Genomic DNA, 15,429 nt, shown 5'->3' with positions numbered 1-15,429 from the left:
ATTAAAAGAGTTTTAATCACATAGAAACTTTCATTCTCTACTAAGATTTTTAAATTTTCAAAACACATAAAATACTTTAGATTTTCTTCTGAAAAAATAAGCCCAAGTCATCCAACTGCAATCATCCACAAATAAAGCAAGTGAACCTTGAGCCCTCCAATTAATTTTCTTTAGAAAAGCATTCAATTAATGATGCTTCCTTAGCATACATCCATCACAAATCATATCATCATGTTAGATTAAAGGAAATCCTTCTACCATATCTTTTTGATGCAAGAGATAATTGAGCCCTTTAAAACTAACATATCCACATATAAAGTGTCATAACTAATCATCTTCCAAAAATACTTTCATCACAATAAATGATGGGAAAGCATTATTTTTAACCACAGAAACTTTAAGCAAAAGATGCTTTCTACTTATTTCTCATAAATAAGACACTTTGAATGTTCAAAAATAAGATAGCATCCTTCACTCAAAAATTGGCCTGCACTAGACAATTTTGAATCCAATCTAGGAACATAAAGCACATTATGAATTTCGTTAATATTAGAGATTTTTACAACAACTATGTCATTTTCTATATATCTCTCTCTCAAAGCCATTTCCTATCTTCACAGAGCTCTTCACAGACTTGTGTAGATCAACAAATAGGTCTGATTCCCTATCATATGGTTGCCATAACCACTTTTTTCGTACCAAACACTGTTAGAATTTTCTTTCATAGCACTATAAGCAAAAGGTAATTTTTCAGATTTTTCTAACTCTTGTTTTCTTTCAATCAATTTAGCATACTGTTATTAACAAAACTTTTTAATATAGCCAAATCTCTAGCAATAATGGTACTGAATATTTTTTTTGGATTGAGCTCGATCATTACCTTTCTAATTTCTTTGATTTTGACCATCTGACCCCTTCATCCCTCTTACTGGAGCCATCAGAATTGTCTCCACCTCTCCGTTCACAGCCACGACCATATCTTCGGCCTTCGGAGTTTTGTTTGGACTGCTTATCTACATAACTTTTTTCTTTAAATTTGATAGATTCAATTTAGAACTATGGAAAGACTAGCTTAGGAAGAAATGAACAAAAGTTGAACTCTGGCTCTCATATTGCTACATAAAACATACTAACAGTGGAACCTTTCTAGAACTAAAATAATAAAATATTACAAAATAGGTAACTATTTATAGATGTTATCTTGGACTCTAATACTTGACACTATCTAGTTTTATAATTGGAACTCGAACTCAAGAAAGGCTTGGCAGCATGCTTGGAATCAAAATCTACTACATCAGTGTTATGTTTAATGGAATCGAGGAAATTAGTTAATTGGGGGTTGAAAGGGAAGGGCCGAGGCCACCCAGAATCAAACCCCAATCTTTTACTAAGAGGGTAAGAGATGTTACCATCCGAACTAGGGTTCGGACCTTATCAGAGGTTTTGGCTTCCAGAAAAGAACACCATCTTATATACTATGGCCTTTCTTTTCCTTTCTGTTTCTTCTTCCAAAAAAATATACACTGTCATGAATAATGATGTAATGAAAAACAACTCCCACAGATCATATGAGCAAATTCTTTTGACTAAGTAGTAGTCATTCTATAACGAGTAATGACATAACCAAGTACATTTCCTACTATTTCGCCATACATGCCTTAAATAAACAAAGTTAGATTCAAGTAATCATGATTTAAGATATTTTTGTTGGAGTCATACCTTATTTGAGCATAGCTCTTTTATTGTACCAGCCTCATCGAGTTGCAAGAGTTAGATAATTTATAGTTGAATCATCACGTCTAAAAGAAAATTCTTATACTTTCTCGAAAGACATTGCAAAGAGACCAACATGAGATTCTAAGCAATCATGTTTAAGAATTTTCTAGATCAGTTGTCTCTCATTTGAGCATTTCTCTTTTATCAAACCAACATCATGACTATGCTGCAAGTATTAGAGTAGTGACAACTGTATCATCACATGCTTAAGGAAAAACAACTGTTGCTATTTTGCCATACATGTCTTAAAAAACATAGTTAGATTCTAAATAGTCAAGTTTACTATTATTTTTTATAAAGAGTCTTACCTCATTTAAGCATTGCTTTTTTTTTTTTTTTTGCTGCTATAACGGATGACTCATATACTTCTAGTGTGAATACATCCAAAAAAGTCAAAAAGTAACAAGTCTCGGAGTGCTCTAGGCAGCTCCCTCTCACCAACTGAGAGAGCTCCCCTCGAGTGATCAACTAAGCATTGCTTTTTTGTTGTACTAGCCTTGCCATGTTGCATGCTCTAGAAGCAAAAATTCAAGTCATCATATCCCTAAAAAAAAGCTACTCTTACCTTCTCACATTCCTTGCCTCAAAAACAAAAATTAGATTCAACATAATCACATTCAAGAATACTCTGGATGAGTTGTACCTTATCTGAACATTTCTCTTTTGTCATGCTAGCCTGATAATTTTGAGAGTATTAGAGATATGGCTACCAAGAATCAGCACGTCTAGAAAACAACTCCTATAACCTTGCTCTAAATGCCTAGAAAATTAAAATTAGATTCTGAGTAATCACATTTAAGATTATGTTTGTAAGAGTTGTACCTAATTATTTGCGCAGCACCAGTCTGACTATGTTGTGAATGCTTGAGAAGTGATAGTTATATCATCACATGTCTGAAAAACAAATCTTAGTATCTCAGAATACATAAAATATTAGCTTTAGAACCTAAGCAATCATATTAAGAGTTTTCTAAGAGTCATACCTTATTTGAGCATTCCTCTTCTATCGTACCGGCCCGATGATGTTGCAAGCATCAGAGAAGTGAATGAAATCATCATGTGCCTGAAAACAACACCTACTATCTCCCTATATATGCTTGAAAAACCAAAGTTAGCGGTTAAGTAACATCACATTCGAGATTTTTTTTCCAAAAAAAACTTAAGCATTGCTCTTCTTTCATGCTAGCTTGATTGTGCTATGAGTGTTGGAACAGTGATGATCGAATCATCGCATGCTCAAAAATAACTCCTAATATCTCACTTTATATGCCTCAAAAACCCAAATTAGTTTCTAAGTAATCATATTCAAGATTTTTCTGGAAGAGCCACAGCTTATTCGAGCATGGTTATTCTGCCATACCAACCTACTTGAGTATTGTTATTCTACTATGCCAACATGTTGTGAAAATTAGAGATGTGAAAGCATCATTACATGTCTCAAAAAGAAATCTTGGTATCTCACCACACATAAAATATGAATTCTATATAGAACCTACATAATCACATTAAAACTTTTCTAAGAGATATATATCTTAGATTGCTCTTTGCAAGTGTTACAAAAGTGATAATGGAATCATCATATACCTAAAAGCAATCCCTACTATCTTACCATAAATGCCTGAAAAACCAAAGTTAGAGCTTAACTAATCATTTTTAAGATTTTCTTAGGAGACTTGTAACTTTTCGGAGCATTGACCCTCTTCATACTACCTGATTTTTGCAAGTGTTAGAGAAGTGACAATCGAATCATCACATGCTTGCGGAACAACTTCTAATATTGCACTATACATGCCTCAAAAACTAAAATTACATTCTAAGCAATCATGTTTAAGATTTTTCTACAAGAACCATGCTTTATTTAATTGAGCATTGCTACTCTGTCATACCAACCTGTTGTGGATACTAGAGATGTGACAACCACCATCCGATGTCCAGATAACAACTCTTTGTATCTCACTAGATACAAAAATATTAACTTTATAGCCTGAGTAATCAGATTAAGATTTTTCTTCTTTTTTTGGAGATAGAGAGGGATTCATCCCTCATTTAAGCATTGCTCTTTTGTAATACCAACCTAACAATCTCTAGAGAAGTGACACTGGAATCATCATATGCCTTAAAAAACCAACTCCTACTATCTTACCATACATGCCTGAAAAACCAAAGTTAGAGCTTCAGTAATCATATTGAGCATTTTCTCTTGGGAGAAAGTTGTACCTGACTAGTTACTGGAACATTGCTTCTCTCCTGTACAAAAATAATTGTGCTGGCTCTGCTGCAAGTGTTAGAGAGGTGACAATCAAATCATCACATGCTTAAAAACAACACCAAATATCTCACCATGCATACCTCAAAAACCAAAACTAAATTCTAAGCAATCTTATTTAAGATTTTGTAGGAAAATCATCTTATTTGAGTATTATTATTCTATGATGCCAACCTGTTGTCCCTATTAGATAGGTCACAATTGAATCATCACATTTGGAACATCCTATAATCACATCACACCAGTACTGCTCTACTACTGTAGCTGCACCTATGAAAAGTTTATGCCCTGAAGACTGGATCTCTTTTACCAAAAAAAAAAAAAGAAGAAAGAGAGAGATAAGTTCTCAAAAGACCAATTTGCCAAAATATCCTTGTATTCCGATGTCTGAGATCTACAACATTTTTTTTCTTAAATCTTTTCTGAATAACCCCTGTGACCCTGTCTATTCCGTACAGAAAATACATCCAAAAGGCCACAGATTATTTTAACTACCCCGGAAGACACACCCAGGGACGCCTGTCGGATCCGGTGCTCCGCCGATGATATCTAATCCAATCCCGCCACGGAGACGGGCCGGGTCACATTAAAACGCTCAGGCGGTGCAGCTGGAACAAGTTTCTACAGGGATTCCGGGTGCTTCGCCGCCTCATCGGACGGCGGAGGCGGCATCTCCTTCACCGGAGGCGGCAGTGGCGGCGTCTCCTTCACCGGAGGAGGCGGAGGCCTCTCCTTCATCGGGGGCTGCGGCGGCGCAATCTCCTCCACCGGCATCAGTGGCGGCGGCCTTTGGTCGAGCAGAAGCGGCGGCGGCGCAAGCTCCTCCGGCATCAGCAGCGGCAGCTCCTCGTGGCCGGCGGCCACGAAGTCCAGCATGTCGCGGCCTACCACGCCGGCGGCGGCTTCTGGCGGCTTCTGCGAGTAGCGGGCTATGATCGGAACGGTCCAGAGGACTAGGGCAGTGGACATCAGTAGGGGAGCGAAAAAGCCAAGGATGGTTAGGAAACTGGGGAGGATATGCAGTATGCCGACGGCGGCGGCGATGCCCAGGGCGGCGGTGAGGAGGTGGTACCGCCACTCATAAAGGGTTTCCGGGATGGCCATTGGAGAAAAAGCCTCTTTTTTCAGCTAGCTCACAAACCTAGGTTTAGGTTTGATGAAATGAAAGCGATAGGAGATATATATACAGAGATTTAATTTAATTTATTTACAGTCGCATTCAAAGAGATTCCGAGTGCTTTATAATAAGAATTTGTCCTGTTCTTAGCCTTTTTGGGGCTGGGGAGGGAGGGGCAGTGCTTCCTCTCCCTTGTGCAATGTTATTATTTTCAATATATAATATATATATTTCTTAAGTGTTTGAGTTTGCTGTTTATTTTTTTTTCCCAAAAGAGAATGCTTTCCAATATACCATTTGTGATGGTTTTGAGCAATGCTTTAATCCTCACAAATGTGATCCAAGAATGGTACTTCTTTGCCGGAAAAATAAGAAAACCTATTTGGAGGATGATGTTTTTCTGAACTAGTTGCAGCTGTGCATAGAAATTTTATTTAATTTTTGTAAGCATCGCAAAGAATTTTTGGTAAATTTTGCTTAGCTTTTCCATGCTTGATGTCGTGTCATGGGATCGTCCAATGTAAACTAGGTAATGTACCATTTAGAGAAAAATAATTTTATCGTCATCTTCACCCCATGCCTCCATGACTCTTCTATCGACTCCTTCCACTTGCTTAATTTTCATAATACTTCTAGGAGATTACATTTTCTTATTCCTATTTGGAAAGAATTTTTTTAATAGAAAACCTATTGTTCTCCATCTTCAAGCAGCCAAAATAAAAATATTTTATTTTTAAAATTTTATTATTGTAAAAAGATTGGAAATGGTTATGCATAAAATTGTATGTAATTTTTTGGAGGGCGGCAAACGTTGTCCAACATAATGTTTGGAAGCTAGGAAGGCGCACATTGTTTTCTATGCTTGATAGCACACCATGTGATCATCTAATGCAAAGATAGCTATGTACTATTGATATAAATAAAATATTTTTCTTTTCAATTGGGCAACCAAAACAATTTGTTTCATGCATCTTCATCTTACTCTGGTGGCTTTCCTTCTACCCTCTCCTTCCCCATATGCAAGCTCCACAAAGTTCTAGGAACGACCATCTTCGTAGTTCTACTTGGAAAGAAATTACTCTTCTTTTTTTTTTCTTTAAAGAGAAAAAAATATTATGCCCTAAAAATTCATAATCCATGATTACAAAGTCACAAGGCTTGATTCTCCATGTTCTATTGCTGGCATTAAAAAAGTCTGGACGATAGTTTTCTGTTTTCTTGATGGAGGTAACTTCTTCTGCCTATCTATGAGAGAAAGAGAGGGAAGCATTCTCAATTTGTATTGAAATCTTCTCAATTTATTTTACCTTTTAACTATATGCACTTCTTTTGTGAAGAACATGCAACAATTAAGACATTTATAGAATTTCTGAGATAATTTTTGCTACCCACTTATGATAACCAAACATATCCATAAGCTTTTTTTTTTCTTTGGTTGGGGATGTTACCCTAGAAAACAGCAACATTACCTAGGGCATCAAAACATATCCCCAACTCCCAACCTAATGTTAACTCGACTATTGTTGTCACAGTAGATGGCGATTTGGAACATTTCAATGCTACCTTATCTATTATTATTTAAGTTGAATGAAAATAATCAATAAATCATTTTTAATTTGAGAAAACAAGATCAGAAAATATCAGAAAATCCTATGAGTTAAGGTCTGGCTATCCTAGATTAGCAGTGAACAGCCCCATAAGCTCAAGTCTAGTCTCAGCATATCTAGAGTGAGTAGAGTTACTAACGCATTGCATGGTTATTCTTGCATTCTAAAAACGTTTGTTTATTCTAGAGATATTCTATGGATCTGCTCTGTATCTGTTTTTTTACCTCTAGTATTTTGTCCTTCGATTTGTATGGCAGTGCTGATGAAAAAAAAAAAAGAAAAAGAAAAGGAAACAACAACAACAACGTTTGTTTATCTCATCTTCTCCTAAACTGGCCGGGAAGTCCAACCCAACGGGCACGCATAAAGTATGAGACTGGATGGGCCACCGGATTCACCGGGTTATCATAGTCCGACGAGATTGGCTGGCTACTTTGAGCCACGTGTTTCTTATTTACTGGCTGAAGCGTCGTGGAAGACACCGGAAAGCGCGAGCCGGCCGGGTCCATCTCGACTCCCTCCCTCTCTTCGCATTCTCTCATTTCGAACCCTTTGAGGCCAAGGAAGTGGAGAGAGGGAAGAATTCGCTCTCGGTTCCGCTAAGGTTCTTCGCGGGATCCTCTCCTGCTATTCGATCTTCGGATCTAATCGTATCTGGAGGTATGACAGCCTTTTCCAAACAAAAAGTCGAATTTTGACGTTAAAAAAAGTTTTTTTTTTTTTTTGTGCATGGAATATTTTGATTGATTCTTCTTATATTTTATCTTAAATCCGCGGTCTGATAGCTTCGCGGGGTAGCCCTAGATCTGAATTGGTCCGGTTCTTGATTCCTCGTGGTTTTGTGGAAAAATGTGTTTCCCGTGCTTGTCTTCTGCTTGAGAAATCTTGCTGTTTCTCTTCTTCTTTCAATCAAATTTCTTCCTTTTGATTATATCTCTTCATCATGTAGTGTTGAGGTGCTTCTAGATCGGAACTATATGCCATCTTAATATGAAATAGATGAGTTTATGGAATGGGGTTCGTAGAAAGTTCAAGTTATACCAATGCAACATTGCAATTTTCGTTCTTGTAGGTACAAAACAATTTCAAACCATGAAATTCTGCTGAATGGAACTTTATTGCAGTTCATCGAGGGGTGAAGGATTGAATGGTAACCTTCTGGATCAGTTTTCTTATCTGAAGTTATCTGGATACACATGCAAATTTTAGCATCCAACTAAATCTGTATTCATAGTTGGATCCATCAAAGAAAATAGGATAGGGACATTAGACAGATACCCAATATCTATGTAAACTTCCAAATCCATTTTCAACCGTATGTGTTCTCATGCAACTCTTCTAAACTCCAAAATGAAAGAGGTTATAGCATCAACATATTTTCAAGTTAATTTTCTTTCCATACGGGACATCTTTAATTTGGTGGATTGCATCCTTGACAGTCAACTTTTTAACTCAAAATGTGTATTTAAGCAAAATTATCGGGATCACTACAATAGTCATGTAATTAAATAGATGCTGCTTTTTATTGGAAAGCTTGTATACTTTTTTCGGAAATAAGAAAACATAAAGTGAAACAATATTTTACCTGTAAAGTTCAACTACCCAATTTATATCCATATTGTTTATTTCTGGTTCATGTCTCCATCTGTTTAAAATAAATATAGACACAAATTACAGCATTCATTTAATATAGGTATCCGAATTCATATCAAATGAAAAATGAGAATGTGGATTCTAATCTGTTTTAAGGCTAATTCCTCTACCCCTTGTTAAATGATGAATGCAAAATTTATCTAAATTCAAAGAGTGGTGAATTAAATAGTTGGCTACTCTGATCTGGAAGCAGGAAAATGACGGGAGGGTTCAGAGTGCTGCATCTTGTCAGACCATTTTTGGCGATTTTGCCCGAGGTACAGAATGCTGATCGGAGAATTCCATTTCGGGAGAAAGTGATCTACACTGTAATATCTCTTTTCATCTTTCTGGTCTGCAGTCAGCTGCCACTTTATGGCATTCACTCAACAACAGGTGCCGACCCCTTCTACTGGATGCGTGTTATCCTTGCATCGAATAGGGGGACAGTTATGGAGCTGGGAATTACTCCTATTGTTACTTCAGGATTGGTGATGCAACTGTTGACAGGATCAAAGATTATTGAAGTTGACAACAGCGTAAGAGAGGATCGTGTTCTACTGTAAGTACTGCTTGCTCAAACTGGAACACACACTTAATGATGCTGGGTTAACATCATTTGAGGAAAATTATTCACTATCCTCTAAAACTTTTTACTTGTATAAAAGATGATGCCTTTGAAGAAAATTATTTACTATCCTGTGTAACTTTTTTCTTGTGTGAAGGTTGATGTCTTTCCATTTATTTTATTTGCTTTTGCAATGAGGGATGAATGTTGCTTGCATAGTATGTTTTCAATAATGCGGTATTCTGCTATCATGATCCTTTTCCCTTATGACAAAAAAACTGATAACTAATTTGTTATTTTTTCTGCTCATGTTATGTAGACTGTAATGTGAGCTCTATAGAGACATCCTGCATTTATGTACAAGGACGTATAATATGGAGTGTTAACACATGGACAACTTAAGTAATATGGCAAGCTGAAAGCTACACAAATACCAACTTTTCCTAGTATACCTATATAAACATGAGATGTGCTGCTCTTCAATTATGAAAATGTCATTGAATCTCATATTAGTATCTGGATTCATTTTTGAATAGTTGATGGTCATATGAGATGGCTTGATAAATACTTTCTTATCATGTTATTGTTTTTATGGAAGTTTATCAACATATATGAATAAAATTATGTTTATGCAAGCTTCAGGTTCAAAGAATATTCGGTGTATAGTTGAGGAATTATGATTTGACCTTATGGAAATAAAGTATTTGTATTCGATGTTTTACTTCCAGTCATTTACATGTGTTGCTGAAGAGGTGGTAAAACAACTCTATTGTAGAAGAATATGTTATTAAGATTATGTATTGACAAGTTAGTGTGGATTATTGCATCTTATATTCAGATCTTTGAGGAAGGACGGGCACAAGGCTTATACAAAGGCAAGGTTTTAAGTACCATGGGACAGGGCTGTCTTGATTTTTCCATGGATTGGGAAGTCTTGTATAATAATAATAAAGATGGGAGATATCCCATACCATCTCAAATCCATTTCCCAACTCGTCTTGTCTCAAACTCGGGATGGTGGGATGCCCCGCCATGCCACTGTTACTTAAAACCTTGTATAAATGTGATGTTCATTAGATAACAAGAGGGAACATAGATGATGTGGTCATCGCTTTGATTCCCGTTAGGATTAGACCAGCAATCTGGCATGTTGTTTGGTGGAGATATGCTGTTCCATGTCTTTTCACCATTAATTGTCCTACCTTTGCTTGAAAAGGGACCTAAAATACAGGAGACCGAGATTAGCCACGAATGCATGCCTTCTGCATTCATTATTGTGTAAAAGGTTGTTAAATTTACTCTAGAGCAATAAATGTCTTCCTCCTCCCCAAAGGCTGGTATTTATGTATTGTCGTTTTCACAGAAATGGCGCACAGAATTTACTGGGCATCTTAATCGCCGTTGGTGAGGCAGTTGCATATGTTCTGTCTGGGATGTATGGCAGTGTCAGTCAACTTGGTGCAGGAAATGCTATACTCATAATCCTACAACTTTGCTTTGCTGGCATCATTGTCATTTGCTTAGATGAACTTCTTCAGAAAGGATATGGTCTTGGATCTGGTATTTCTTTATTTATAGCAACCAACATCTGGTGAGTTAATTGCTTTTCTATCTCTATTTTTTGCCTTAAATTAATACACAAGCTTAGATGTTGATAAACCAATTCACATTGTCTTTGTAGTGAAAACATTATCTGGAAGGCATTCAGCCCCACTACTATTAACAGTGGAAGAGGTGCTGAATTTGAAGGTGCTGTTATTGCTTTGTTCCATTTATTGATAACTCGAACAGACAAGGTCCGAGCTCTTCATGAGGCTTTCTACCATCAGAATCTTCCAAATGTGACAAACCTGCTTGCTACAGTTTTGGTCTTTCTTATTGTAATCTTTTTCCAAGGTTTTCGTATTGTTCTACCTGTGAGATCGAAGAATGCCCGGGGTCAACAGGGCTCCTACCCTATCAAGCTATTTTACACCTCTAACATGCCCATCATCTTACAATTGGCACTTGTTTCCAATCTCTACTTCATTTCCCAGGTATGAGATATGGCACTTTCAAATTTTCTTTACCTCCAAAAGGTTTTAACTCTTTCACTGCAGTTGCTGTACAGGAGGTACAGTGGAAATTTTTTTGTAAATCTGCTGGGAAAGTGGCAGCAATCAGAATATTCAGGAGGTCAATCCATCCCTGTAGGTGGTCTTGCTTACTACGTGACAGCACCATCAAGGTGATTATGCAGTTTGTCTATTATTCCAGTGTTATTTCTGTTCATGTTGGTGTACCGACCTAAGCTCTTGTTTGATTAGGTCTTGTTAGCTTACTTTCACTAAACTATTCTGTATTCATCAACATTTGTTGGTCAGTTTTTTTTAATCCTTCACTAATTATTACCTTCTTGGCTGAAAATTGTGCTCTATAGCCTGGCAGATATGGCTGCCAATCCATTCCATGCTCTCTTCTATATAGTTTTTATGCTGTTATCTTGTGCGCTTTTCTCAAAGACGTGGATAGAGGTTTCTGGATCATCAGCATGAGATGTGGCTAAACAGCTCAAGGTTCATCTTATCTCTTTTGTCATTTATATTTGTGTTAATTTTTCTTTATAAAAAGTGTATGGATACGGTCATGCCTAATGTAATGACAAATGTTCAGTTTTTGTCTTCTTTTTTTGCAAATAATACTGTTTTCAGAACACTTATGTCTTCTGAAATTATTAAACAGTATTGGTCTTTCTTTTTACTAATTCTTCAGGGCATATCATAAGATTTTCATAGCGTTAGCTACATCTGCCAACTCAAAAAAAAGGGTGTTGTTTTATATCTGGGTTGACTTGCTTCATCTTTCGTTCACTACAACTTGTGACTGTATGTTATTAGATGGTCGGAGGTTTTGTTGGGGATTTTAGATACTTCAGACTCCTCATTTATAAGGTTAATATAACAGAAATATAGAACAGTTTAGAAGTTTCTAGAGATCTGTGGTCTAACTGATGAAAGCTTTCTACTATGTCCTAATGTCTTTGTGTAGTCAGCAAGTCTATACTAGGTAAAGATTTTCTCATTTGTAGCCATTCAAGTTCTAAGTTAGGGAATCCAAGACCCAAGCAATGCAAGTGTTTGGGAGTCTTTGTTCTTTTCTATGATAACTATCTTGCTTTAAGGTGTGTACTCTAAGCTTAATTTTGAAGAGCAGTACGGCACCTACCTTGTTTGTTAAAGAGCAGTAAGAGCTTGCACTAGTTTCAAAACACGCTATAAACACCAAACTCCACCTTGGGGTCCTGATAATCTGCCATGTTGGCGTTAAGCTTGAAATGATCATAAAACTTGTCTTGAAGCTCCGAGTTGAGATGCCTGAATGCCTTTATTATCAACTGGATTTCTTGCTCTAGTTCTGGTATGCACTACCTGTGCAAGACCTCAGAGTAGACTACTCAACACGGGTGGTTGGGAACCATCATATCAATATTCAAGAGGCAGCTTGACAACTTAGATGCACAAGGTGCAAAACATTAAGATATCTCAGATCTAGGTACAAGGCTCTAAGTGAGGAGAACCTTAGCAAAGTATGGTGCAATATATATATACATATATATATATATATATATGTATGTATATATGTATATATATGTATATATACATATGTATCTGTGTGTGTTCATATACATATATAAAAACATTTTAGACAAGTGCACCCTTAAAATGATCTATATTATGAAAAAATGCCTAGAAATCAAAATTCATGTGCTTTGTAGCCTTTAACCTAAGAACAATGAACGATTTTAATAGCATGGTACCACATTTTGCTATGATTGGGTCATCAAAATGCATTAATGAAATCATGATTAATGAAGTGGGCAATCAATTAATATGGTCTATAATATATTTTTGATCTGATTCGGGAAAAAGAAGGAATTTGCTCTCAAATCTCTTAAAAGCATATTATATAATAGGAAAATAGGCAAAGTAGGGTCTAGGTTCCTTTTTTTCACCAGTGATGATAAAATTAAACGACAAAATCTTTATTTATACTAGTGAGATCTGCCCTTTAATAGTCCAGGTTGAATTCCTTTTTCAGTTAAAAGAGATTACAACTTTTCCAAAATAGACATGATTAATGGAAATGACCATAGAAAATCTAAAATCCTATATCAACTTCCACATCAATTTTGTCTTTAGCTACCTTGCTTAATTCTTTCTGGATTGAGAGATATGTTTGGATAAAGTTTCTCCCATAATGAAAAATTTTCACTTTGATTGACCTGTTTCAAGGCCCAAATGATGGAATTTGGCACTTGAATACTAGCTATTCCAATATCTTTAACGTCATATTGTAGATCTTGAAGAGTTTTCTGATTTAGAAAAAAGAGCATATCGTTCAGATATCATATGAGCAAGTTAGGATCTTTAGAAGTTTGACATGCAACTTAGCTTTACAATATAGCAGATCTCGCTCCTAGATTTTGCCTAGACCTACCTATAGTGGCTATAGTGGTCCACATCTAGTAGGGTGATCCTACTGGATCGATTTTAGCCCATTAATGCAATTAATGCTATTTTTATTTTTACTTGATATGTATGTTAAAGATCCCTAAAAATATATGATTTTCTAATGTCCACCAATTCTTGAAGGTGTAGATCAAACTCAATGGTGGGGATCTTCAATTTGAGTATTGTTATTTTTAGAATTGTTAGATATTTTATCAAATATTTAACATTTATTGTCTATTCTCACTCATATAAGTAATAAATTCATCAAGTAAATATATTTGATGTCAAAAATAATAGAAATACAATGCAAAAAAGTAATAATTTATTGTTCCTCCACACCCCCCCCCCTCTTCAACACACACATACACCCTAAATACACTCACTTAAAACACACTCATAGAGACACATACGCATGCAAACCACATAAACAATCTTGAAGGCGTGCTTTTTGGCCTAGGCACCTTTCTGAGGTGCTCATAAGATACGCATCTGGAGTAGCTGGATGAGTTACATTCTCTTGTGGTAGGCAAGGAACTTGGGTTGTAGATGGGCATGCCTTGCACCTCAAGTTCACCATAGACATGCCCATAACAAGGCTGGAATCTCGTGCTTCCTCTTTGAGCCCTTAAACTTGCTTATCTGTTCATAGTTTGGTGGTGGTCTGTGTGGGTCTTGCAATAGACCTTCGGCTCACAAGTGGTCTTTCTTTTTTTCTCTTCATAAGCATGTAATGAGACAGCAGGTTCAATCCTATAATTATAATTTTATACCTTGCATATGCAATTCTGACCTGTTCGGTGCATTCATACAAAACTCTTATGGTCTCACTGTGAATTTCATTCTTGAAGCTAGATAAGGTCCATGACCAGTACATAGCCCCATAGTCCAGATCATGTCGTGAGGATAAATAGAACAATTATGCTCTTTATTCCCCCTAGTTGCATCATACAAGAACCAGTTTATGAGTCACAAAGTAATTCTTGTTCACCTGAAAATCTATTACTGCATAGGTGTTTTCTTAACTTCTACTCTTTTATTTGGAAATTTTCACCTTATCTATGCTGATCATTTGACAATGACATTTTATTTTAACTTTTATTGTTTTGTTTTAGGAACAACAAATGGTGATGCCTGGTCATAGGGAGTCCAATCTACAGAAGGAGTTGAACCGCTACATTCCAACTGCTGCAGCATTTGGGGGCATGTGCATCGGTGCCTTGACGGTTCTTGCAGATTTCATGGGAGCAATTGGTTCTGGAACGGGGATACTACTTTCTGTGACTATCATATATCAATATTTTGAGATGTTTGAAAAGGAGAGAGCAACTGAGATTGGGTTCTTCGGATTTTGATTCCTGGAAAGTCGCACGGAGGACAATCTAGATGAAGGCTAAAAAGAGAGCCATTTCTTGCAGTTTTGGGGAAACATGAATGTGGGACAGATACAACTATACAAGGCCTTTTTAACATCAGGTGTAGGAGTACAAGAAGTTTAGCTTTCACCAGTGTAGTTTTTTTTGTTCACACAGACTATTCTGATGCTGGATAGACCAAGTTGAAAGGAAGATGTGTTGTGTCCAGCCAAAGTAGACAACATATTGTTAGTATTTCAATTCAGTTTAATTTCGTTTGATCTTTTAAGAAGCTAACAGATAAATGTTGATCTCTAATTATCTTTGTACAATGAATTGTTACCGCTTAATGTTTTTAGCTTGTTAATCTGTGCTTCTCCATGCTTCAGAAACTCCACTCTTTTACTGCTTGACTAGAATTCAAAACAGATTTTGACATTTACAGTCATGCAATTTATACTGAACGTCGGGATGCTTCATGGAATCTCTAATGCAAAATATGTGCAAAAGATATTATTTGACAATTTTTGTTCTGCATTGGAGTTCTGACAGAATCCTTAATAAGATCAGCAGAAAGTAGATTATTTATGAAGAGAGGAAGGATATTATGTGGCCATGCTG

The 15,429-nt window shown here is 36.4% G+C and overlaps 1 protein-coding gene across 4 annotated transcripts; it reads left to right on the top strand.

Annotated features, from left to right (window-relative positions):
• The first annotated feature begins 7,113 nt into the window (after window positions 1-7,113).
• LOC120111124 (protein transport protein Sec61 subunit alpha-like) lies at window positions 7,114-15,166 on the top strand. Of its 4 annotated transcripts, none has more exons than XM_088700939.2 (9): window positions 7,114-7,426; window positions 7,839-7,916; window positions 8,613-8,676; window positions 8,760-8,960; window positions 10,330-10,557; window positions 10,648-11,002; window positions 11,077-11,193; window positions 11,386-11,521; window positions 14,569-15,166. In XM_088700939.2, exons 4-8 carry the CDS (start codon window positions 8,815-8,817, stop codon window positions 11,509-11,511), a joined length of 972 nt encoding a protein of 323 aa, XP_088557065.1. In that variant the 5' UTR covers window positions 7,114-7,426; window positions 7,839-7,916; window positions 8,613-8,676; window positions 8,760-8,814; the 3' UTR covers window positions 11,512-11,521; window positions 14,569-15,166. The 4 variants fall into 4 exon arrangements, with proteins under 4 accessions (XP_088557065.1, XP_088557063.1, XP_038983563.1 ...); XM_088700938.2 differs by having other exon boundaries at window positions 7,270-7,426; window positions 11,066-11,193; XM_088700937.2 differs by having other exon boundaries at window positions 7,269-7,426; window positions 8,613-8,960.
• Window positions 15,167-15,429: the final 263 nt, after the last annotated feature.

The sequence above is a fragment of the Phoenix dactylifera genome, chromosome 7 (assembly GCF_051530095.1).
Source record: "Phoenix dactylifera cultivar Ajwa chromosome 7, Ajwa_hap1_PhDact_Kaust_v1.1, whole genome shotgun sequence".
NCBI classification, from domain to species: Eukaryota; Viridiplantae; Streptophyta; class Magnoliopsida; order Arecales; family Arecaceae; genus Phoenix; species Phoenix dactylifera.
The sequence above is the reverse complement of the archived record's forward strand: the minus strand, read 5'-3'. Positions and strand labels throughout refer to the sequence as shown.